Below are 23,619 nucleotides of genomic sequence, written 5' to 3'. Positions count from 1 at the left end.
AAGTATATACTGTGTATGTGCCAGCACTAAAGTCTGATTTGTGGAGCATTTGACAATTGATACTTTCTTTATGGGTATGAATGCGGGGTGGAACTAGAATAAGTGATTGCCTAATTGTCTTTTAACTAATATAACTCATTAAATTCATTGATTTTGATACTTGTTGCTTTCTTTGTGGTCCAGAACAAATATTGCTTTTCAATAATTCAACTTTAGGGGCCCTGGTGGCTAGTGGAACTAACTGTTAGGACCCATTTGGCTTTACACAAACCATTTTCTGTCTCCCTTTCTGCTATTACTGATCTTTTTTATTATCATGGGAAACTATCCTGGAATATTAAAGTCTGAAAAATACTTGATATCTAGATTTTTCTAATTCTTTTCTATAACTTTTTTATAAAGATATTAATTTCGGTTTTTTTATATATCCACTATAAAAGACTAACACACATTTGACATGCATCAGCCACATTATGAAAATATAATAGTTACTTTCTACAAAGGTATTTGATATAGACTATAAAGTATAAAATATTTTCTACCTTTTCCCTGCAAATATAAAATAGTTTCCATTAAAATATTTGTTTGTCATGTACGAAAAAAAATATTTGTTTGTCAAATTAATCTTTGTTTCAAAATACATTCTTGAATCTCCATTAATAAGATAAAATTAATGTCACGGAATACATTATTAGCTAGACACGATTTATTAGGTCATCTCAATTACATTATCACAAAATAGAGTAATTCTTACCAACCTTGTACCTGCCATTCCTTGCTTTCTGGTACTATATTATTTCCATTTTTGTATAAGTTCCTTATAACTGCATGAAAATTGTTGCTTAACTCATTTTTTCCCACAAGGGTCTTAGCTCTCACATTCAAAAACTAATCTTTTTGAAGGCGTAAAAATGATTGAAGCATGCGTCTTTTACTTTTATCAATAGTCTTTTTTATATAGATGATAATGATCAGGTTTTTAATATTATGCTTAGAAAATCTAATTAGCTGATAATTGTGTTGGACTTTCTTAGTGTTAGACCTAAATTTTTAATAAGTAATTAAAAACTGGGTCGACCATTCTTATGAAATTATTTTGTTTACAGTTTTTTTTAATGAGATTCAAGTTTGTCTGTCTTAGAATATATTATTCTGATTTAGTGATTTGATCTTATAATCAATTGTTAACAAGGTTTAACTTTACTCATTTGTCAGTATCTCAGTACTATGTTGCAAATCCAAGGGAGAATCCTTTCCTCGCCCCTCTAAATCCCTCCTATAAAACTCAGCCACAAATATGATATATGATTATATACTTTGATCCTTGTAATTAATAAAGCAAGTCAACAACAAACTACAGCCATATGTTTTAAAATTTTAATATCTATCCAATATTAAAATAATTTTTATATAGACAATACATTATTCATCACTCATATATCTTACTTTTATATAAGAGTCAATGATATTTAACATTAATAACACAATAAAAGTATAAAAATTCATACATCATGAGTGCTGTATGATGTATTTTCTGGTATAATTAAGTCGACATTCGTATAAAAGTGAGTCCAAACATACAAACGTTAATTATTTCACTTTCATAGCCTTGTCACTTGCTTAAATTGTTATGTTGTGCATGCTTCAAAATCTGAATTCCTCCAATTGAGAAGGTAGCAGGTCTTAATTTAGCATATACTAACCTTTCTTACAAATTGTTTAAGCTATTGAAACACTTTCAAGTCACATCATGGCGTGAGGGTACATTGAATTTGATTATCAAATTGTGGATGGTGGTTTTAAAGATCAAAAGGGACTAGTAAAATTGAACCTAGGAGATAGGCTATTACAAGCACTTTCAGTAAACAAATGTTACATGATTGGACAAATTATCATACTTAATTTGGAAATTTTCAGGTTAAGGACTTAATGAATGCTGTCCCAATCATGTCTCAAGTTTGTCCGGAACTAACTAAAATGATACAAAAATTGAAAAAGTCACAAATATTTAACCTTTTTAACTAACATGTAATATTTTAATTTGTTTGGAACAAACTTTGGGACATGCTTACGAATAACAGATCTTTGTCCATCGGATATTGATTATGAGTAGCATAATATTACACGATTTATTATTTGGTTGTTCTTATTAAGCAACATTGCCAACACTGCTCATGAAAAGCCCCAACTTGTCCCAGAAGACCAGACCAAGCAGCAAGCCAACTGTGTTCCTGACCGAGCTAAGTATGCCCATGCCCAAGCGCATGAGCAAGATCAGGACATCATCAGTGCCAAGGCGCATAAGCAAGACCAGGACATCATCAGTGCCAAGGCACATGAGCCTGACCAAGCCAACAGCATCAGCACCATGGGCTATCTGACCAAGATTGCCATGACTCATGCAGAAACAGTTTCTTGTATTCCAAGCAAACGTGATTAATTTCTTTTAATCACGTGGGTTTGTTTTATATTAGTTTGTTAGGCTTAAATCTTAGTCTATATAAGTCTTAGTTCTCTTTTTGGTTAAGAAAGATTGCAACTCATAAAAGAGTTTTTCTTCAAGCTTTGTTCATTCATTCATCAATCAATAAAAGAGCCATTTCTTTCTTCAATCTTCTTCATTCATCTTTCAAGAATCCTTATAGGTTTCTTGTTTTTCATCATCAACTTCATTTCTTAATATGATATCAGAGCTCTTTTTATAAAAGAGTTCTGCTATATTCAATGGCTTCTTTGCTTTCTACAAATATCCCTATTCAAACTATGTCTTCCATATTGGACATAAATTCACCCTACTATGTGCACCCCTCAGATAACCCTGCACTGCCTTTGGTCACACCTCTACTGAATGATCAGAATTATCATCAGTGGGCAAGGGCAATGGAGGTTAGTCTCACCACAAAACAAAAGCTGTCTTTCATAGATGGAACCATCCGAATGCCTATCAAATCAGACCCAATTTATCCAGCTTGGGAGAGAGCAAACAATATGGTTATCTCTTGGATCAATAGATCAGTAAATCCCTCAATATCTCATAGTATTATTTGGATAAAGAAGGCTCCTGAAGTGTGGGAGGAGCTGAAGGAAAGATTCTCACAAGGCAATCTTTATAGAATTGGTGATCTTCAAGACTCACTATCAAACTTCAAACAAGGAGAATCAACAGTCAGCAACTACTACACAGAGGTCAAGACCATTTGGGATGAAATTGATAACCTTAGGCCCTTACCAGTATACAATTGTGTGGATCCAACAATCTGCACAGCTGAAATTGGAACAAAGAAAAATTGTGAAGAAGACAAGATTGTCAGGTTTCTCAAAGGATTGAATGATGCATATTCAGGAGTAAGGTCTCAAATTATGGTCATGGAACCATTACCAAGCATGAGCAAAGTGTTATCTTTGGTAACACAACAAGAAACTCAGTTATATGGGCTAGACATAGATGCAAAAGCCATGGCTGTGACAGGAAACTGGAAGAAAGGGGGTACACCAGGAAGGGGATCAATTCAAGGAAGAAGACCACCAAATTCACCTGGTAGAGGATCTTGGATCAAGGGTGCAAGTCCAGGGAAATATTGTTCTCATTGCAAGAAAACGGGTCACACAATTGAAGTGTGTTATAGGCTGCATGGATTCCCAGCTAACTTTCAATTCACCAAGAATGAACAAGTCAACTCAATCACAACAAACTCTTCAAAGGAAGAGGGTCAACAACAACAAACTGGCTCCAAGAATGACCAAGATGGAACAATTTTTGGACTCACTCAACAACAATATCAAGGTTTGGTGAACATGCTACAACAAAATAATTCTATAGTTCCAAAGCATGAAGATCACAATGTTGGTCATGTAAGTAATGTCATGTCAATAGTTCTTGGATATTATAAAACAGAAGAATCAGGTAACTTTGGTACCACTCTAACTCATAACAATAGTTCTTGGATATTAGACAGTGGAGCAACTGACCATATATGCTCCAACTTAGCCTTATACTCTGTTTACTACAAAATAAGACCAATAAAGGTAAGATTACCAAATGGCAACTTGGTTACTACAGAGGTCTCAGGAAGTTCTGCAAAACCTAATCTTGCACAATGTGTTATATTTGTCTTGTTTTACTTACAATCTTTTATCCATCCTTAAGCTAACTATGTCTCTACCTTGCATTGTCTCCTTTAATAAATCATGTTGTGAAATTCAGGACAAGAATACTTTGAGGATGATTGGTACAGCTAAGATGATCAAGGGATTATACATGCTAAAAGCTGCCAATTTTCATCACAAAGCCAACTCATGCTACTCACATGATACTAATGTAGATATATGGCACTTTAGATTAGGCCACACCTCTGAGAATTGTATGAGTAAACTCAAACATATTTTTCCTTTCATTAGTTTTAGAAAGAATCACATTTGTGACATTTGTCATCAAGCAAAACAGAAGAAACTTTCTTTTCAAATAAGCAAAAGTGTGTCTATGCAACCCTTTGACATGGTCCATGTTGATATTTGGGGTCCCTTTGCTATCACATCCATTCATGGACACAGGTTTTTTCTTACCATTGTAGATGATAATACTAGATTCACATGGATTTATATGTTAAAGAACAAGTCTGAAGTCTCTTCTCTTTTGCAAGATTTTGTCACTCTAATTGAAAATCAGTTTTCTAAAAGAATTAAGGTTGTGAGGACTGATAATGGCAAAGAATTCCTAATGGAATCCTACTATTCCAGTCAAGGGATTGTGCATCAAACAAGCTGCCCCTACACCCCACAACAAAATGGTGTTGTGGAAAGAAAGCACCAAGACATTTTGAATGTAGCTAGAGCTCTAATGTTGCAAAGTCAGGTACCAAAGGTTTATTGGTCCTGTGCTATAATACATGCTATACACATTATTAATATGTTGCCTACTCCTTTACTCAATGATAAGTCTCCTTTTGAGAAATTGTATGGAAGATATCCTGATTTCCAGGGTCTCAAAGTGTTTGGTTGTCTTGCTTATGCTAGCACTGTTAGTCAGTCTAGGAGTAAGTTTGATCCTAGATTAGCTAAATGTGTCTTCTTAGGATATAGAAATGGTACAAAGGGTTTTGTGGTTTTAAATTTGTCTAATAGAGCCTTGCAGGTGACTAGAAATGTTATGTTTCATGAATCTGTTTTTCCCTATGTGTCTAATAATTGTGATAAAGAAAATAGCATTGATCTTACCTTACCTATACCACATTATGATGATTTGTTTGACACTACTCCTCACAATCAAGAATTTCAGACCAATCTTGAACTTGAAAGTGTTCATACAGAGCATCCTGTTGAGGAAGTTTCTGATCAACCTAGTGAAGTCAGTGTCCCTAACCATAACCTTAACCATAGGAGAAGTGCTAGAGTGACTAGACCTCCTACTTACTTGCAAGACTATCATTGTGCCCTGCTGAGCAAGTCTGCCCATAATACATCATCTAGATATCCTATTTCTTCCTATCTATCTTATAATCAGTTAGCCCCTGAACGTAAGCATAGAATTCTTTCAATAAGCACTCAAATTGAACCTAAGAACTATGCTTAGGCTATACTTAATCCTCATTGGAAGGATGCCATCGACACTGAGTTGAAAGCCTTGCAACTCAATCATACTTGGACCCTTACCAATTTACCCAAAGATAAGAGCACTATAGGATGCAAATGGGTATTCAAGATTAAGTATAAGTCTGATGGGAGTGTAGAAAGGTATAAAGCTAGGCTAGTAGCTAAAGGGTACACACAGACAGAAGGAATTGATTACATGGAAACATTCTCTCCTGTTGCTAAGATTAGCACAGTGAGACTTCTTCTTGCTCTAGCTTTTGTCCATAAGTGGTACCTTGAGCAATTAGATGTGAACAATGCCTTCTTACATGGGGATCTCAATGAAGTTGTCTATATGGTCCCTCCCCCTGGGTTACAAGTCTCTCATAACCTAGTTTGTAAACTTGAAAAGTCTTTATATGGTCTTAAACAAGCTAGTAGGCAATGGTTCTCTAAGCTGTCAAACTTTCTAATTAATCATGGTTACAAGCAATGCAAGGGTGATCATTCTCTTTTTGTTCATTGGATGTCTAACACTATTCTTACTATTGTGCTTGTTTATGTTGATGACATAATTCTGTCAGGCAATAATATCACTGAAATTAATCATCTTAAACAACTATTGCATACTGCCTTTCAAATTAAAGATCTAGGTGACTTGAAATTCTTTCTTGGCTTTGAGATCTCTAGAAACCATTCTGGTATTACAATGAATCAAAGAAAGTATGCTTTGGAGATTCTTTCAGATGCAGGTTTTCTTGCTTGCAAACCATCTAGCACACCAATGATTCAAGGATCACACCTGCATCAAGATAGCAGTGGAGATTGTTCTGACCCTAATGCTTATAGAAGACTAGTTGGTAGGCTCATTTACCTTACAAAAATACTATACCTGATCTAACTTTTTCTGTCCATCAGTTGGCTCAATTTATGGCCAAGCCAACTATTATACATCAACAAGCTGCCAATAAAATTCTGAGATACATCAAAGGCTCTCCTGGTTTGGGCATTTATTTGCCTAATACTTCTTCTATACAATTGCATGCCTATAGTGATAGTGACTGGGCTTCTTGCCCAGACACAAGAAGATCCATTTCTGGATATCGCATTTATCTTGGCAATTCCTTAATTTCCTGGAAATCTAAGAAACAGAAAACTGTTTCTAGAAGTTCATGTGAGGCAGAGTATAGAGCTATGGCTCTAACTACTTCTAAGATCATATGGCTCACCTATTTGTTGGAAGATTTGCACTATAACTATTCTAAGATTGCTCTGCTTTTCTATGACAATCAATCTGCTTTGCATATTGCATTCAATCCTGTATTTCATGAACGAACTAAACATATCGAGATTGATTGTCATTCAACTAGAGAGCAATGTACCAATGGCAAGATTAAACTTATGCCTGTTCCAACTCATTTACAGCTTGCAGATGCTTTAACTAAGGCCCTTGGACCAAAGGACTATGCATCCATTCATCTCAAGCTTGGGTTGCTCAATATATACTCCCCAGCTTGTGGGGGGTATTAAGCAACATTGCCAACACTGCTCATGAAAAGCCCCAACTTGTCCCAGAAGACCAGACCAAGCAGCAAGCCAACTGTGTTCTTGACCGAGCTAAGTATGCCCATGCCCAGGCGCATGAGCAAGACCAGGACAGCATCAGTGCCAAGGCGCATGAGCAAGACCAGGACAACATCAGTGCTAAGGCACATGAGCCTGACCAAGCCAACAGCATCAGCACCATGGGCCATCTGACCGAGATTGCCATGACTCATGCAGAAACAGTTTCTTGTATTCCAAGCAAACGTGATTAATTTCTTTTAATCACGTGGGTTTGTTTTATATTAGTTTGTTAGGCTTAAATCTTAGTCTATATAAGTCTTAGTTCTCTTTTTGGTTAAGAAAGATTGCAACTCATAAAAGAGTTTTTCTTCAAGCTTTGTTCATTCATTCATCAATCAATAAAAGAGCCATTTCTTTCTTCAATCTTCTTCATTCATCTTTCAAGAATCCTTATAGGTTTCTTGTTTTTCATCATCAACTTCATTTCTTAATAGTTCTTATAATTAGTCTATCAAATCACATAAATATCACCTGTATTTGTTATTGTTGGTGCTTTTGTTTATTCAATTTTTTCTTCCTTTTAAATAATAGGTGCATATCTGTGGTTTGGAATTGGTATTCTGTCTTGATCACAAAGCAATTATTACAATTTTTATCAATAACTGAACAGAACTATATAGAAGTTGCATGTTCATTGGGACCAAGACACAAATAATATTTTTACATCCCAAACTTGTGTGTTAAAGTTTTTACACCCCAAACTTAATAAAAAAAAAGTACAATATGCAACACCCAACTTGCAAAATGACATAACACACTTCCATTGAGACAAGAATAGCTATGTTATTAATCATACACATGCTTACAAAATAACAAGTTGAATCAAAGAAGAAAAGAATTTGAGTGGTAAATATCATATAGCATTATCATAAAGCTATTTTACTGTGCAAGCTTGACACAGGTTAGAGAGAGACTTGACTTACAACACAGAAGAGAGTTAGAACATTTTTTGATCAGAAAATGAAAGAGTTGGAACTTCTTTAAGTGGCCTCCCCTGACAAGATCTCCAGTTCAGCCCACCAGAGCGGAGAGAGCCGTGGAACAGCTTGTTCGGGAGATACTTGAAGCACTTCCCTTAGTTTGGGAGTTATGTCCTTCATTGATGGTCTTAGCCTTGGATCAGGTTGAATGCAATCTTGGATCACCTCACATAGCACATCAAGTTCATTGTTTTTGAAGGATTCAAGTGTCGGATCGACCATATTGCCGATAGTTTGTTTATCATTCAAGTACTCAGTAGCCTAGAAAAGTTGATGAGGATTTGTTTATTAAGAGTCATACAACAATGAAATTTCAATTATCCTAGAGCATATACACTCACGTAAATTTTAAATAAAACAAATCAATGGTGGATATCTTCCTAGAGCATGCACTTAGCTCTACTCTAAGAACATGCTAGAGAAGGGGTACAAATTTCAAACTTACCCAGTTCACAAGGGTGCCTTGTTCTTCAGAATAAGGTAGTCTCCCAGAAATGATTTCAAGCAACAATATTCCGAAGTCGTAGACATTGGTTTCAGGATCACAGTGGGGTGGCAACTCACATTTCTTTGATGGATCTCCTTTTCTGTTGGATGGTGTTATTAGACATTGGCCAAAAGTCATTTCTCCAATCTGAGATAGATGCAATAGGATGAACACATATTACTTGATTGCTAATGTACATTGAAATCAAACAAAAGAATAGAAATCTCTCTACCTTAGCAGCATAGTCATCAGTTAATAATATATAAAGTGAGCTAAGGTTGGTATGAGATACTGGTGGTTCCCGGTCGTGCATGTACTCGAGAGAATAAGCCGTGCCCATAATAATCCTCATCCTTGCACTCCAATCAAGATGATGCTCAACTTCCTTAGCTGGAAAAATAAAACATACAGAACTTATCCTTTAATTCATTCAAATTTCCTACAGTGCAAGGTATTATACTGAAACAAAGAGCATTAGTACCATGCAGATGCTCGAATATGGATCCATTTGGAGCATACTCAAACACCATCATCTTTGTGAATGGTTCTTCTTCGTCACAGTACCCAATAAGATTGACAAAATTCTTATGGTTAATACGAGACAAGCTATCAATCTGAAAATATATAAGAAAAAAATATTAGCTACAGTTAAGTTTGAGAATTTAGGTCCATCACCCAATTGAATTGACTTTAGGAGGGTTAACCTTCTTCCGATAGGCCGTCTGCATATTCTTTGGCCAATCTTTGGAAGAAGTAATAGCAGTAGAAACAACAGCAATCTCGACTCCGCTGGACAATGTTCCTTTGTATATTGTGAACTCATTATAGCTCGAAATGATATTGCTGAAATCTTCACAGGCTGTCTCAAGCTCACCTCGATTCAGCTTCGGGACCCCTGCATTTCATATGATGACATGACACTATGTTATCACAATAAATTGACATCAATTTCATTTTTTGGCACATTGGAAAGTCTTTACCATCATGACTTAAACCTACAATCTCTACCGAAGTCCCTACTCACACCAACCAACAAATCTAAGCCCAAGCTAGAAGATAACAGGATTTTCTAACACAAGTGAGCATACACATGACATTAATAGATGAAGGGCATTGTTTGAGCTAATAACTAAAATAAGAAAGCTCAGGCATAAGTGATTCATTGGTAGACACTTTAGACGGTATATTGTAGAACGAGCTGAAATCCATTTTCTTGCAATTGACTGATTGTAAATAATGAAAGCTGTTCATAAAATGTTGATGTTTAAATAAATTGAACAGGTGAGCCTGAATACTTGTACAAAAGGTTATGGTCTTACTGTGAGACTGTGTAAATAATGAACTTACCCTATAGGCTAAAGAACATAAAAGAGAGAGGCCAAAACTGAGCTGTTTAAAATTTGGTAAGCAAACCAGGATTTAGTTACTACTGCATTTTTAATATCAACATTTGTTTCAGTTAATATTCAAAGGAATTTAAAATTCTATGATGCAACAGTCATAATGCTCTTCTAATAGCTTATATTTCATGCTCACCAATTTAAAGATGCCCTAGATATTGGCTACACTCAAACAGGTTTGGAGAATGCGGTAAAACCAATATCTAATTTGTCGAGTTTAAACACATGTATCTTTTATTTTAAGTAAATTTTAAAAAATATATGCACACTAGGTGATAAGCTCATGATACATACATAATTGTTAAATTGCAGGTTGCACTTTGCTAAATCTAATTTGCAGTTAAATCACTTATTGAAACATTACCTGTTATAAATGCTTTCTGCAACTGTCCACTTAGTCCTGTCGTCCAGGGCTTTATTACTTTTGCTGCTCGTTTACGCCAAACAAAAAGCAGGATCATAATAGCAATGACCAGGAGGGCAACGACTAAAATAATAATAAGATACTTCCACCATTTTCTAGAAGCACCATTTCCTCCATGTTGTTCACTTGTTTTATTCAAAGTATCATGTGGAAAATCGGAAGGTGAAGTAGGAGGTGCAGGTGACTGATTTTGTTTCTTATTGGCATCTGGCACAGCCGAGAAAGATCCACTACTCAGGGTAATTGGAAGAGAACTGATCTGTATAGTAGGCCCACCACTGTAAGGTGCAGCTGCGAGGTTACTGGACTGATCTAGTAACTTACGTCGTGCAGAATTTACTAGATTTGATACATTCTGGACAATCTCTAGCTCCTCAGAACCTACATGATGCAAGGCATGTTTTGAGTGTCAGTTAAAAGCCTATTCTTCAAATTCTGGACACAATTCAATCAATGTTCTCCACTCACGAGGCAGATTGCTACAGTAATTCTCTTCATAATCATGAAAGGAGGCCTTCTGTAGCTTGAACCTTCGAATAAGAGTAGACAATTTTAGTAAATTGAACAGAAGAAACAACAAAGTATATGTACATATTGAGATTGAGATTGGGCTATTTGTTATCTACGCACAGTGGAAGTGCCAAGACATTGAGGTATTTTATAAGTGCTCCTTTAATTGGAATAAACAATGAATCCGCCTTGTTCCATTGTCTGGAATAATCACTATGCCACACGCTGCCCGCATCATTCATCAAATGGTCAGAAAGTTGGAAAGTTAGCCATTTATAAACTTCAGTAACCATAAAAAATTCAACAAATTAAGACAAGTATAAAATCCTTGTGGATGAGACAGTTAAAAAAATTTATACTCATAAATCTAATCTTACTACCTTAATATAACTATAACTCAAATCTTAACTTTCACATTCTCATATAACAACTAATCAAATAATGCTAGTGGTTACAAGTCCACTAGGTCAGAGAGAAAATGAATATATACTTACCAATGTCCAAACTTTCTATTCATGCAGCCGAAAAAAGTTGGTGAGCAGTTGTCAAAAAATAGCAATTTAGATGGCAATCTGAGCTTTTCAAGTTCTTCAGAATCAATGTCTTCAATTTTATTGTCACAAACCAACCTAGGGAAATATAAAATTTTATTGAAGGTGTACCCAAAAATCTAAGAAAATAAAAAAGTTAAATATAGAGTTAACTTACAATCGTTTTAACGGCAACATCCTGCCAATTTCTGCTGGAATACTTCCAGTCAGGTTATTCTCCCTTAAATCTAGTAACTCCAGCTTGCCCAGATCTCCAATTTCTTTGGGAATGGTGCCAGAAAATTTGTTCTTGCATACGACACTAATTCAAAGTAACAACGGAAGCATAGCCGAATTACAAATATAATGGAATATAAAAAACAATATTAAGTCAGCTTACATGTTGGATATCCAAACATTGGGGAAATGCCTCTAATTCATTCTTCAACTATAGGCATAGACCAACAAATGTGGTAAAATGGTACAGCTGATAAAGATTACTAAAATAACCAAACAGAAGGGGTCAACATATTATTTTCGACAAAAACAAGGAACCCTTGTGGATATAAGAAGTTCTCATGTTACACTGCATTTCGACACCAGCCCTTTATAATCTTTGGGTACCGGCACTATGTAGCTATTTCGAGCATACATGCAAGTACCAAATTCGATATCCATATCCCAGTGGACCATACCAAAATCCCATGTCCATCAGTTTTTACAGTTAGGGCCTAGAGCAAATACTGAGCTCTTAGATTAAGTATATTATTATAAGATAAAATTCAACCAGAGCTTTTAATGTTTCAATTTAAACTGTTGTTCAAGAATCAAGATCATGATCGGTTAGTGTTATAAGGTTCAACACAACACGTTTTGACAAAGAAAAACCAAGAACATAGAAAACTAAAACACAGGAATGTTATGAAGAATCCCTTACAGAGATCTTAAGTGACTGAGTTTCCCAAGCTCAGGAGCCAATGTCCCTTCCAAAGATAGTCCATTCAGATCCCTAAAACAAATAACAGGAAGGCACAAAATCCTTTAAACACTCATTCACATCTATCACAATGGGAACTTTCTCTGAACATCACAAACAGCTACATGCATTAGTCTTCACTAATAAAGAAAGGTGGCGACTAACTTGCGAACTGCAAGTTAGTTCGCATCAATGCGAACTGTTTTTAGCCGTTAGATCGAATAGTCTTTAATCTCATCCGTCAAATTCGTGACCGGCTACCGATGTTTTGTAGAAGTCGTGATTCGGAAGTACAACTTCTATGAAGAATATGATTATAGTATAGAAGTCGGTATAGGAATTAACGATGTTGTCTAGAAGTGGTGATCCTGCAGTACAACTTCTGAAGTCGGTATAGGAATCAACGACTTCACAACACAAGTGAACCCAGAATATACTTACTTGGTATGGTTGATTTTGTTATTGTTGTTTTTGTTATTATTTGCTTTCCTTCGTGCTCTAAGTGGTTTCTGGTTTCTCGTGGTCTTGGAAAAATCATGTTTAAGTTCTTGCTTAAACAAAACTCCCACGTTTGCTTGCTATCTCATAATTGCAATATATGTAGCCTTAAGAAATGACTTTTGCATCCGAGGACTTGGAATTATTGCACATAATGGGCCATGAAAGAGGGGAGAGGAAAGAACTACAGTTAAGAGAAAAGGATTTCTCATCCAGTTATTGTGCCTGCTATCCCTTTCTTTTCCCAAACAAATACCCTTAATGCTACTGCAGTAATGTGTACTCTAGTATATGTGGAGGATTTGTTATGTTTTTCAGCTATTGATTTAGGCACTAGATGCAAAGAACAGGGGTAATATACTTCTGAAGTCGTGACTTGGTGACCCGACTTCTGGGTAGGAAATGCCAGAGTTGTTATAAACTGTCCCGACTTCTTCATAAAAGTCATACTTTGGCTATACGACTTTTAAAAAATGCACAACCGGTAGTCGGTTATCACATATTTCATCCAACGGTTGAGAATCAGTTCGCATCCATGCGAACTAAGTACTAGTTCGCAAATTAGCAAGCACCATAAAGAAAATATTGTCTTAACTCTCACCAACAAACTGAAAAAGATGCAAATCAATGGAACTTACAGCATTTGCACTTTACCATCAACACAACGAACACCCAACCACTTGCAAGGGTTGGAATCATTTGGATTCCAATTTGCCAGAGAAGCATGAGGATCAGCAGTTATTCTGACCCGAAATTCCAACAAACTCAATCCTGAATTTTCCATTCCAAATATCATACATAAAGGTACAGTAAATCATTACATGACTCTCCACATATGGAGCAAAAACAAAAGGGCAATCCATGAAAATCACCTTCATCATTCAGAGACCAACACTGCTGAATTCCCAACAAAGAGACCAATCCAAAACAAATTCTGATCCATAATCCAAAAGGGTCCCGATTTCTTTCCATCGCTTTGTGAAGCCAATGTCACTTTGGTAGAGACAATATATTTATCTCTTCAAAGCCAGGAAGCTATATGATATAGCATATCATTAATGTACAAAATCGCCAGGTATGATTATCTATACAGAGAAACCCTTCAACCAATTCGGATGAAGCAGCAAAAAATCCACTAACTAGGCAAAATTTACAATATAAAGCAAAAACAATTGCAGCTTTCGGCTCCGAAGAAGATCATGTTAGGGTCCCTCATCTTTGTAATGTAATACCTTTGTTACAACCTTATTCTCAACAAAGGCATACCAAGCTCAAAATCTTCCTCTCAAATGATTTTCAGCAATGTGGGGTTGAAGCTGAAACAAATTGCATAATTCAACAAAATGAACACACTTTTCCATGAGATAAATAAAAAAATCCAAACTTTATAATTTGTAACCAACCAAAGAACATAATGCATAACCCCATTTCCAAGCAAGCATTTTTTGTATCAAATTATACATATTTTTTAAAAAAGTTTAAGAAAGCATTGAATTACCATGCAAATGGGAAAATAAATCCCTTTTTTCAGCTAATGTATGAGAGATGCAATGGAAGTTGGACAACAAAAAATTGAGAGATAAAAAGGAAAGATTTAGTTTTTATTAGATTTTATAATAATGTAAATGAACCCTTAAAATTATTGATTGTATTGGTGCCCTTTTCAGGATGATCTCAGAGGAAGAATCTCTCTTCGACCATCTTCAACCGGGCTTTCCCAATCTCTTTTCTCTCCCTGGGTTCCTAAAGTATCTATGTCTCTCAATGTTGTTGTTGTTGTTGTTTTTTCTCTCTCCTAAAATGTAGTGTTTTTTTCTTCTCTCTCTTTCTTACACACCAATTTCCAGTTTCTAAAATTTGTTGTAGGTTCCATTGGCCCCCACTTCCGAATACTTCGGACACGCTTTTGTTTTGACTGCTGTGGTTTGAAGTACTCTATTATCATACATATAACTTTATCCTACAAAAATTATCTAACATCCTCAATTCATAAAAAAGTAAGATAAATTAAATTCATTTAATTAGTAAAATTAAATTAATATAAAGGATAGTTTTAATTATGAATGAATTCATCAATTAATATATCAAATTCATCTAGAAAACAAACATGTATAAATATTGTCTATTGTTTTTTAATTTCTTTTATCATTTCAAACTCTCATTTTCACATTCAGATATTGATAAAATTAATTATAGGAGAAAAGTTTGGTGCATCATAAGTCCATAAAGTAGATGCAAATTAAATTTCAACTCCTTCCTCCCTCTTTGAGATTTCCTTTAGAAGAAAGCTCACTTATCAAACATTTTGCTAACGGATCCATACCTTATATAATTATCTCAACTTTCACTCTCTCAATTTATGCATCAACAATAAGCTTTTATAGTTTTATTGCAAGTTAGGTTTCGGAGGGAAAGAACGAGAAATAGAAAACTTGAAAGCATAAAATACATTAGTGAAATGACTTTGAAACCTCTCATTTTTTTTTCTTTCCCCTCCAAAACTCAACTACAAGCGGACCCTTAAAGTTTTAATTTAAAAAGTGAAATATTACTTAACACACGAATAAATATACATCAGCTTTAACTAGTGATAATCTGACATATTCAATAATATATACATTATTTAGTTTCATGGCTACATTGTTTGGATTTGGACTTTGTTACTTTTTTTTATCACCAATAAAATTCATTAATAAAAATATTCACAATTTAGGAGAACAAGTAGTACTTATATCCACTTAGTCAAACACATTAAAAATTAAGGATATAGTTCAAAGGATACATTATATACTCCACAAAAGAGTAATTGAAGCTAGGAAAATGAGCAGTAAGCAAATTCCAAGCATGCAAAAAAATTAAGTTAATAACCTCATCTATATGGAACCTAGAATTTTCTAAAATGATTTTATGTTTAACATACCATAAAGTCCATATAGCAACAAACCAAAAAGACATTCATTGTTCTTTTTTCTTGTTCTCCATCATAGATGAGGAAGTTTGTAAGAAGTTGGTCTTAATGTGATTGTGGATAATTGAATTAATAAGACCAAACCGATAATCAAGTTTTTGCTACACTGTATATGAATTTAGACAAAAGAAGAACAAGTGATTTAATTTGTTGATTCCTCCAGCACACCACAAAGAATACATCAAAACAAGTCTTGGTCTCCTAAAACTCCTTGATGAGCAAGATTTAATTTTGTTGGAACACCATCCAAGAAGATTCTAGACTCCTCATCTATGGTGAGATGTTTCATGCTCATAATCTCTTAAAAAAGTTGTTGTGACAAATACTATCCTGGTGTTGCAACACGTGATAAGCATTGTGGAATGAATAAACCATCTTTATTATGAATCTAAAGCCACACATCATTAGTGTCTTGATGAAGTTGTGCATCTTCAAAAAAAATTAGAAATTCTTCATATTCCTCTTCTTCCTAGAGAAATAATGTCCTTTATTGAAATTCCATGATCATACTCCATTTCTCCCAACTCTCAAGGAACTAATAATTGCATTTAAAATTGTTTACATCAAAGTTGAGAACTATTTATAAGGGCTAGTTTGGGAGTTAGATTTTAGAAGTAAATGAATGAAAAGAATTGAAGGAAAATGTTTGAGAGTCATGAAATACATTTGTGAGATGACTCACATGCCATTTTTTTTCTTCTTTCCCCTCCAAATTAATGAGAAAGGGTATAGATGTAATTAACAAATGTTAGTAAGAATAATTTGGTATTTTAACTTGTTTTTCTCCCAAAAAAAACCCCAAAATGGGGGAACAAAACAAATGGGATGATGAGGGTTTTAGAGGGTTTCATAGGTTTTAAAATATCTTCAAAACCCTCCCTCTCCTATAACTAAACTCTCAAAGAAGAGATTTCCCTCCTAAACTATCCCCTTCCTTCCCTTTTCTTCGAATTAAGTTTTCCAAACAAGAGCTGAGAGTATAATATTTATGCATTGACAATTAAAAATTGATACATACTTGGTGCATCACTTACCATTCATTTTTATAGCTTTTATTTAAAAGTCAATAAAATATGTAAAAATGAAATATGAATGATACAATAATAGTGTAAAAAACCTATACGTACATATATCTTTTTCTATATTTATAATTCATTTATCTTTCCAATGCATGAAAGTCTATATATAGCTCATCTGCTCATGCATGTACTTATAAAAGAAAATTAATTACAATTTGTCAAATGTGACTCAATCTAAACTATATGCACGTCCTCTTGTTTATGCACATATTCCTACCGAAAGTAAATATTTTTTAAATCCACACCCCCTCAATTTACTGTATTATGTGATATGGTTGTCCAATACCTAATATTCTACAAAGCATGACAAATTAAATTCAGACGTCGCCGTTACACATACATAGCAAATTGTAGACACCTTCTATCCTTATATACGTTAATATATTCATGCATTGACATAAAATAATGCATTATTTCATATATTTTATGAATTAATCGTGTTAAGGTTTAGTTACGTATAAAAGCAAAGTTAATTTATTATTAAGGTCCATCATAATTTATAGATAATTGATTTTTTTATAATCTAAATTTTTTTTAATTGGGCACAAAGGGTTTAACCCAAACACATAACAGCAAACAATCATAAGCAATTAAATGTTGAAATAAGAAATATAAGACCTATGGTTTATGTACCACTATGCAAAATCATAAACATTAAGACTACTAATGAAACAAAACCAAGTCTATGACCGAATCTGAATCAAATTTAATTGATATTTTTTATAAAACATAGTTTTATCAAATTTAATTGATATTTTTTATAAAACATAGTTTTAATACTCTATAAAGTTGTGGCCACTATCTTTTTGTTTAGATATATATAATTAAGTTGCTTTCTTGATATGATTAAATAAGCATCTTAAAACTACTTTCTTTTAACGAAATCAGATGCATCCAAGGTATATATTATATGGTGAGACAAGTCTGAAATGCTTTATATCTAACTTAAGTTCACGGGGAATACAAGAGATGATATAAAAATATTTCAGACCAAAACAAGGGGGTAATGTTAAAAGACTTGCCACTAACACTGTTTAACTACCACTTCATCATTACTTGGTCACCATTTCACTTTTTACCATCATCATGTTTTGTATCTCATCATCCTTCACAATCAAGTCACTTTCAGCACACTATCTTATTAATTACTCTCTTGTTATTGCTCACTTACTCACTTGTATGAATTTTCTTGAGTTCAATTTATATAGATATCATGATAAGATGTTTTGTCATCAAGTATATGTATTTTTTTACCTAAACCACTAGTACTACTAAAGGCTTTAAGAATAGAGTTCTTATGTATTATTTTGATTATGCCATGCACTGGTCATATATATAATGTGATATCACTACACTATTTTCCAGAATTTGAAGAAGAAGCATGCCTAAATCTTATTCTCATAAAAGACTATGGTATTAAAGAATTTGCATAAGATTAATTGAGCTTGTATGTTTGAGATCATGCCTATGCCAATCACTTTCCATTAATTTCGAAATCATCCTGCAACTCAATTAGCCATAATGTGAGGAGAGATGATAGGATTGACAAATGATCTTAAAACCATCAACTTTTTGCATTCATAGTATTTTTTGGCAGCAACAAGTTGAAGTAGTTGAATGCTTCAGATTTAATGATATTCAAAAAGAATAACAGAGAGTTTGAAGCTCAACTCTGTCAGAATTAATCTGATTTTCATACTTGAACATAAGTTTGTGAAAGTGAAAGAATATACAGACTGAATGTGAAAACAAATTTTATATGTAATTATGAATATAAAATAGGAAACAATCAACTATACATATATAACAGCAATCACTAATGCCAATTTACAAAAAAAAAAGTCAAGAAAAACACTCCACAGTAGTGTATATGCACTTTGTTGGGAGCAGCTTATGAAATCTTGAATCACCAAAAAGTCCGGAAGTGTTGTTGTATAGAATACTGAAATCACCAAAAACAATTTGATTCTTCTTTATACAATACTGAAATCAAGAAATTAAAAGGAGTCAGGGCTCAAGTTAAGAAATCAACAAATGGAAACAAAATCCAAAAGGAAGTGGAAAATAAAAGTTGAGTGTATAGAAAATAAAAATCTAATCAACTATGCCGAATGTAATTACCTATGATGCCATAGATAGAGGACATTAAAAGCTTGCACCATAACATGACATCAAAGGAAGACATTGAGTTCCATCTCTAGGATTTTGAATGATGGGGTTTGTATATAGTTAGTTCCTGTAGAGAAAGTTAAATGTGAGTTTTCATATTTTATCTCTGTGACTTCACCATTAAGGAAGACAGAAATATATCTAAAGTGACTAATGTGGGTTACCTGAGAACTGCGAACATGATCGTGATGCAAATTCGAAGCTTTCACTACTGTTTCCCACTTGGTATACCTGGATGATGCATTTGAACCCTGCCTTTTAGCATGGAATTGAGAAACTTGACTTGAATGCAGCTTTGAATTCTTCGAAGAAACTAAAGGCAAGGTGTGACAGAGCCAGGACTCAGAAGGTGATTTCGGCAATGGTGGAGGAAGTACTTTTCCTGAATCATCATACACTACCATTTGCAGGTTGTCGGTATTTTTATCTTCATCAAATGACCCTTGATCAGTACTCAATCTTTCAGCTTTATCCTCTTTTGCCTTGAGATGTAACATGCTAGACAAAGTTAAAGAATTGGTTTCCGAAGAGCTTAATACTTCAGAATCCAAGTTTTCCTCCACAGATTGGACTTGTTTCATATCTTGAAATGATTTTATGTCTTTCCTATCTCTTTTGTCCAATGCTGCAACCATAGTGTTTATCCTTTTTGTGTTATCTACAGAAGTTGACTTTGAGAATGATGATTTTAATGTACTTTCAGAATCTATATACAATGTCTTTTCAATTGCAAGGCTCCTGGAATTTGAACTTTTTTTGGTTCCTTGTGATTGCACCTCCTGAATACTTGAATGGCCTTGGCTTGGGAATTTCAATTTGCCAGATTGTTTAGAATCACCAAGCCTTGCTCCATGAGAGGGAGGTTGATGAATACTTCGAAAAGATGAACCAGCAGCTGTTGAACGACGAAACGAAGAGTGCTTCAATTCACTTGAGTATACAAACCTGTTTGACCCACTAGTCCACTTTTTTCTTGCCTCCTGCATGTCTGATGATGCATCTCCACTGCTTGATTTGCTCTTGTTAATAGCATCCCAAGCCTGGAAGAAAAAAACCACAATTAGTGAAAATGCTGAATTTGCAAAAGGAGGGCATGGACTATTTAAAATAGTGTGTTATCTTCGGAATTATTGATAGAAACCATATGAACTGAAAATGAAAACATAAGTAAATCAAATATCGCCTTGGTGTGCCTTAATTCTTACCTTCTTTATAGCTGGAGCAGGGCTATAAGATCGAATGTATGAACTTTTGTTAGATTTTCCAACCTCATTGGTAGAAGAAAACTGATTTCTCATTTTCATCTCAGGCACTTGATTCAATAAGCACAATGAATTACTAGCGCGAAAACGAGAAAATAATCCACAACCCTTAGATGAAATATTCGCAGAATCCTCATAATCATCAGTTTCATCATCACTATTATCTTCTTCCTCTTGGAATTGACCAATGTATGGTATAATGTCAGTAATAGGTTTATCAACAAAGGACTTCTTCTCCTCGCGAACCAATTTGGTAACATCTCTCAGTTGTTCTACCTGAACAGATTGCTTTCTTGAAGAATATTGCAGAGGCTGTATAGTCATAGCCTTCGCCGCAGGCAAAAATCGACTCATCATCAAGTCTTGAGTTTTTTTATCTGAAGAAAAGGCTCCACAATTGTTTGCATACAAATCATCTAAGCCACTTACACTACAATTCATAGAGAATGACTCTGTAGGTGACAGTGTCTCAAGTGCATCGGAATAATCATCATCGTCGTCATCATCATCACCATCATCCTCTTCCACACTAGGCCTTATTTTCTCACCTTGTTTTTCTTTGTCACAATCTATTCTAATTACACTGCCACTTAAACAACTTGATGATCTAAATTTCCTTGCAACATTACATCCCTTTTCAAATGGTACTTTAGCAAGATTTGTAAACTTTCCCGGGGGAAGACTAGGGGTTAGAGTAACTGAAGGTTCCTTAAGAGGTTGAGACTCAGATACACTAATACCCTTGCATCTTCCAGGTATATGTTCCCAATTGAAAGGCACTGCAACAGGTTCTGTGACCTGATCCAAAGTCATGTCTGATTTATTACATTGAAGATGGTGCTGCTTCTCTAATATCTTTCTCTTTGATTTAGTTAAGGATTGTGATGTAGCATAAGAGTGCCTCACAGACATAAGAGGGGCATTGATATCCAATTTCCTTTCATCCATTATGTTTCACAACTGAACTTTTTTGTATAAGAATGTCACAGTTCAAGATGATATCTTATACTAATTTCAGCACTTGGGGGCTAAGAATATTTGGTTAGAATTCTGAAAGATGATGCTGATAACTTAAATGGCCTTTCATATTCTGTCATTAAGCATAGAAAAGAAAATCCATATTGGAAGATTGGAAAGGGAAAATAAACGTTAAAGTTGCAAAATTTTCTACCACTACTACTGAATAAATTAAGTATACAAAATTACAAATATATAATAATGGAAAAGGCTAGTCACTATTATTAATGAATAAGTAAAATAGAGCAAAAGCACTCTCATTAATCATGATCATCATCACAAACTTAATAACCCCACTAATGATAATAGTATAATATCAATGAAAGATAAAAATCAATAAATAAATTCTAATAAAGAAAAAACAGAACCTGTTTTAACAACAACATGAAACATGGGACATGGCCAAAGAAACTAGAGAATGTTGTTGTTGTTTGGCATGGACATGCAGCTTCTGAATTGGATAGAATAGAATAATCAAATCAGTAGTAAGTGAACATCACTTGGTAAGAAATTTCAGTAACATCTCATGAAAATATCATAAGGAAAAGAAATGGTCGGTTGCTAAATGATAGTGTGGGTGAAGGGAATGAGTGTTAGCAAAGAAAAGTAGAGAGAGATAGAAAGAGACACAAAGCTTTTGTATTTCTTCTTCTTTTGCTTTCGGATATAAAATCCAAAGTGTCTGGTCAACATACCTTTTCTCTTATGTATAATACGTGCTGAGATATATTGTCGTCTCTGTCAATCCGCTTTCTTATCGTTTGTAATGTATAATTTGTATTTTATAAATTCAAATATAATTTTTTGCGCTAAACTTACGGTTGAATTTATTCAATTGGTCTAATATTCAATTTTTTAAATACACTTTTAAAATAAAAAGATAATAATATAAAATAAGAAAATAATATTATATGGTTTTTTGGTAGAAATTAAAAGATATTAAGGACAAAATAGAAAAACACAAATTACACCATGATGGGTGGTTATTTTGTGTTTTCACTTTATTAATAGTATAGATGCTAGAGAGGTGATTAATAGGTTTGTGGTGATTACATACTTATATATAATATATGGTTTTTTTTTGTAGAAATTAAAAAGTTTAAAGGTAAAACAGGAAAATGAAATTACATCATGATAGTTATTTCATGTTTTCCCTTTATATATAGTATAGATATATAGTATAGATATCATGTATGCATTCACAAGTCTTTCCTATATTATTAATATATTCATCTTTATATATTAATCATTATTGACTCTCATATGAAAGTAAAATATATATGTATATAAATAAATAGTATATAATATATCCATAACATAAAAAATTCTTACATGATTGGCAGACAGATTTTATACTCTTCTAATAATTGTTATAAAGATTTAATTTTAATACACATTTTTTATTTTATTTAACTATATAATTATATACATTATTATTAATAAATTAAACATAATTTCACTGTATTCAATTTGGCATGAAAATAATATAACAATTGATAATTGAGTAATAGTATAAAATTTTATTGTAAGGATGTAGCACTGAGATTAATCAATTATTATATTATCTCTGTTTCACTTTAATTGACATTTAAGATAATAACAATAATATATTATAACACTTTTTTAATTTACATTAATAATCATAAGGGCAATTAACAAAAGGGTTAACTAATAAACAGTTCATGGCCCAAGTAACAAAAGGGTTAACTAATTAACACCAATTTTTCTGCGACAAAACAAAGCCCTTTCCTGCCAACAAATAAGAGAATTGGCCCTATCATTGGAGGACACTATACAAGTACGAATTGGAATGCATGATCACAGTGCCAAGCTGACCCAACAAGGCACCTTATGAGAGGGGTGGACATCTCTTATCCAAAACAATGAACCACTTTATGTGTTATTAATTGTGATTAGTCAAAAAAATAATTAATTATTAAAAATTTAATTTAAATATATTTTTTCAACCAATGATAAGTAGTGGCACATAGAGTGACCCAATTTGTGGGACAGCAGATGTGCTCCCCTATGACACGTGAAAGTCTCACTCTAAGGATTGGATCACCTATCTCGAACGATGTCTAATTTCATATCTCAAACCAATCAAAATGTGACTTTTTATTAT

The 23,619-nt window shown here is 33.8% G+C and overlaps 3 protein-coding genes across 4 annotated transcripts; 1 reads left to right on the top strand and 2 right to left on the bottom strand.

Annotated features, from left to right (window-relative positions):
* On the top strand, nucleotides 2,725-4,146 carry LOC109361887. Its single transcript, XM_019607416.1, has one exon. It carries the CDS (start codon nucleotides 2,725-2,727, stop codon nucleotides 4,144-4,146), a length of 1,422 nt encoding a protein of 473 aa, XP_019462961.1.
* LOC109362852 (protein MALE DISCOVERER 2-like) lies at nucleotides 7,921-14,855 on the bottom strand. Its single transcript, XM_019608901.1, has 14 exons — nucleotides 14,498-14,855; nucleotides 13,872-14,315; nucleotides 13,638-13,770; nucleotides 12,463-12,534; nucleotides 11,704-11,847; nucleotides 11,490-11,624; nucleotides 11,116-11,220; nucleotides 10,954-11,015; nucleotides 10,426-10,866; nucleotides 9,366-9,556; nucleotides 9,143-9,275; nucleotides 8,894-9,051; nucleotides 8,620-8,808; nucleotides 7,921-8,435 (listed from the first exon to the last, which is right to left on the bottom strand). Exons 2-14 carry the CDS (start codon nucleotides 13,969-13,971, stop codon nucleotides 8,175-8,177), a joined length of 2,124 nt encoding a protein of 707 aa, XP_019464446.1. The 5' UTR covers nucleotides 13,972-14,315; nucleotides 14,498-14,855; the 3' UTR covers nucleotides 7,921-8,174.
* On the bottom strand, nucleotides 18,889-22,161 carry LOC109363064. 2 transcript variants are annotated; one of them, XM_019609237.1, is made up of 5 exons: nucleotides 21,863-22,161; nucleotides 20,421-21,567; nucleotides 19,380-20,255; nucleotides 19,168-19,282; nucleotides 18,889-19,029 (listed from the first exon to the last, which is right to left on the bottom strand). In XM_019609237.1, the coding sequence occupies exons 2-4, from the start codon at nucleotides 21,423-21,425 to the stop codon at nucleotides 19,244-19,246; spliced, it is 1,920 nt and encodes a 639-aa protein (XP_019464782.1). In that variant the 5' UTR covers nucleotides 21,426-21,567; nucleotides 21,863-22,161; the 3' UTR covers nucleotides 18,889-19,029; nucleotides 19,168-19,243. The 2 variants fall into 2 exon arrangements, with proteins under 2 accessions (XP_019464782.1, XP_019464783.1); XM_019609238.1 differs by lacking the exon at nucleotides 21,863-22,161 and having other exon boundaries at nucleotides 20,421-21,673.

Source organism: Lupinus angustifolius, chromosome LG12, assembly GCF_001865875.1.
Source record: "Lupinus angustifolius cultivar Tanjil chromosome LG12, LupAngTanjil_v1.0, whole genome shotgun sequence".
NCBI lineage: Eukaryota > Viridiplantae > Streptophyta > Magnoliopsida > Fabales > Fabaceae > Lupinus > Lupinus angustifolius.
This window is presented reverse-complemented; position numbering and strand designations above follow the sequence as displayed.

What these genes read in the sequence shown, in the direction of transcription:
- LOC109361887 (XM_019607416.1), top strand. Translation starts at nt 2,725, where the DNA reads ATGGCTTCTTTGCTTTCTACAAATATCCCTATTCAAACTATGTCTTCC.
- LOC109362852 (XM_019608901.1), bottom strand. Translation starts at nt 13,971, where the DNA reads ATGGAAAGAAATCGGGACCCTTTTGGATTATGGATCAGAATTTGTTTT. An exon ending in ATGTTGCCGTTAAAACGATT is followed by an intron (nt 11,625 to 11,703) that starts GTAAGTTAACTC and finishes ATATTTCCCTAG; the next exon opens with GTTGGTTTGTGACAATAAAA. An exon ending in CTGATGACTATGCTGCTAAG is followed by an intron (nt 8,809 to 8,893) that starts GTAGAGAGATTT and finishes CATCTATCTCAG; the next exon opens with ATTGGAGAAATGACTTTTGG.
- LOC109363064 (XM_019609237.1), bottom strand. Translation starts at nt 21,425, where the DNA reads ATGGATGAAAGGAAATTGGATATCAATGCCCCTCTTATGTCTGTGAGG. An exon ending in CTGCTCCAGCTATAAAGAAG is followed by an intron (nt 20,256 to 20,420) that starts GTAAGAATTAAG and finishes TTTTTCTTCCAG; the next exon opens with GCTTGGGATGCTATTAACAA. An exon ending in ATCATGTTCGCAGTTCTCAG is followed by an intron (nt 19,283 to 19,379) that starts GTAACCCACATT and finishes CTTTCTCTACAG; the next exon opens with GAACTAACTATATACAAACC.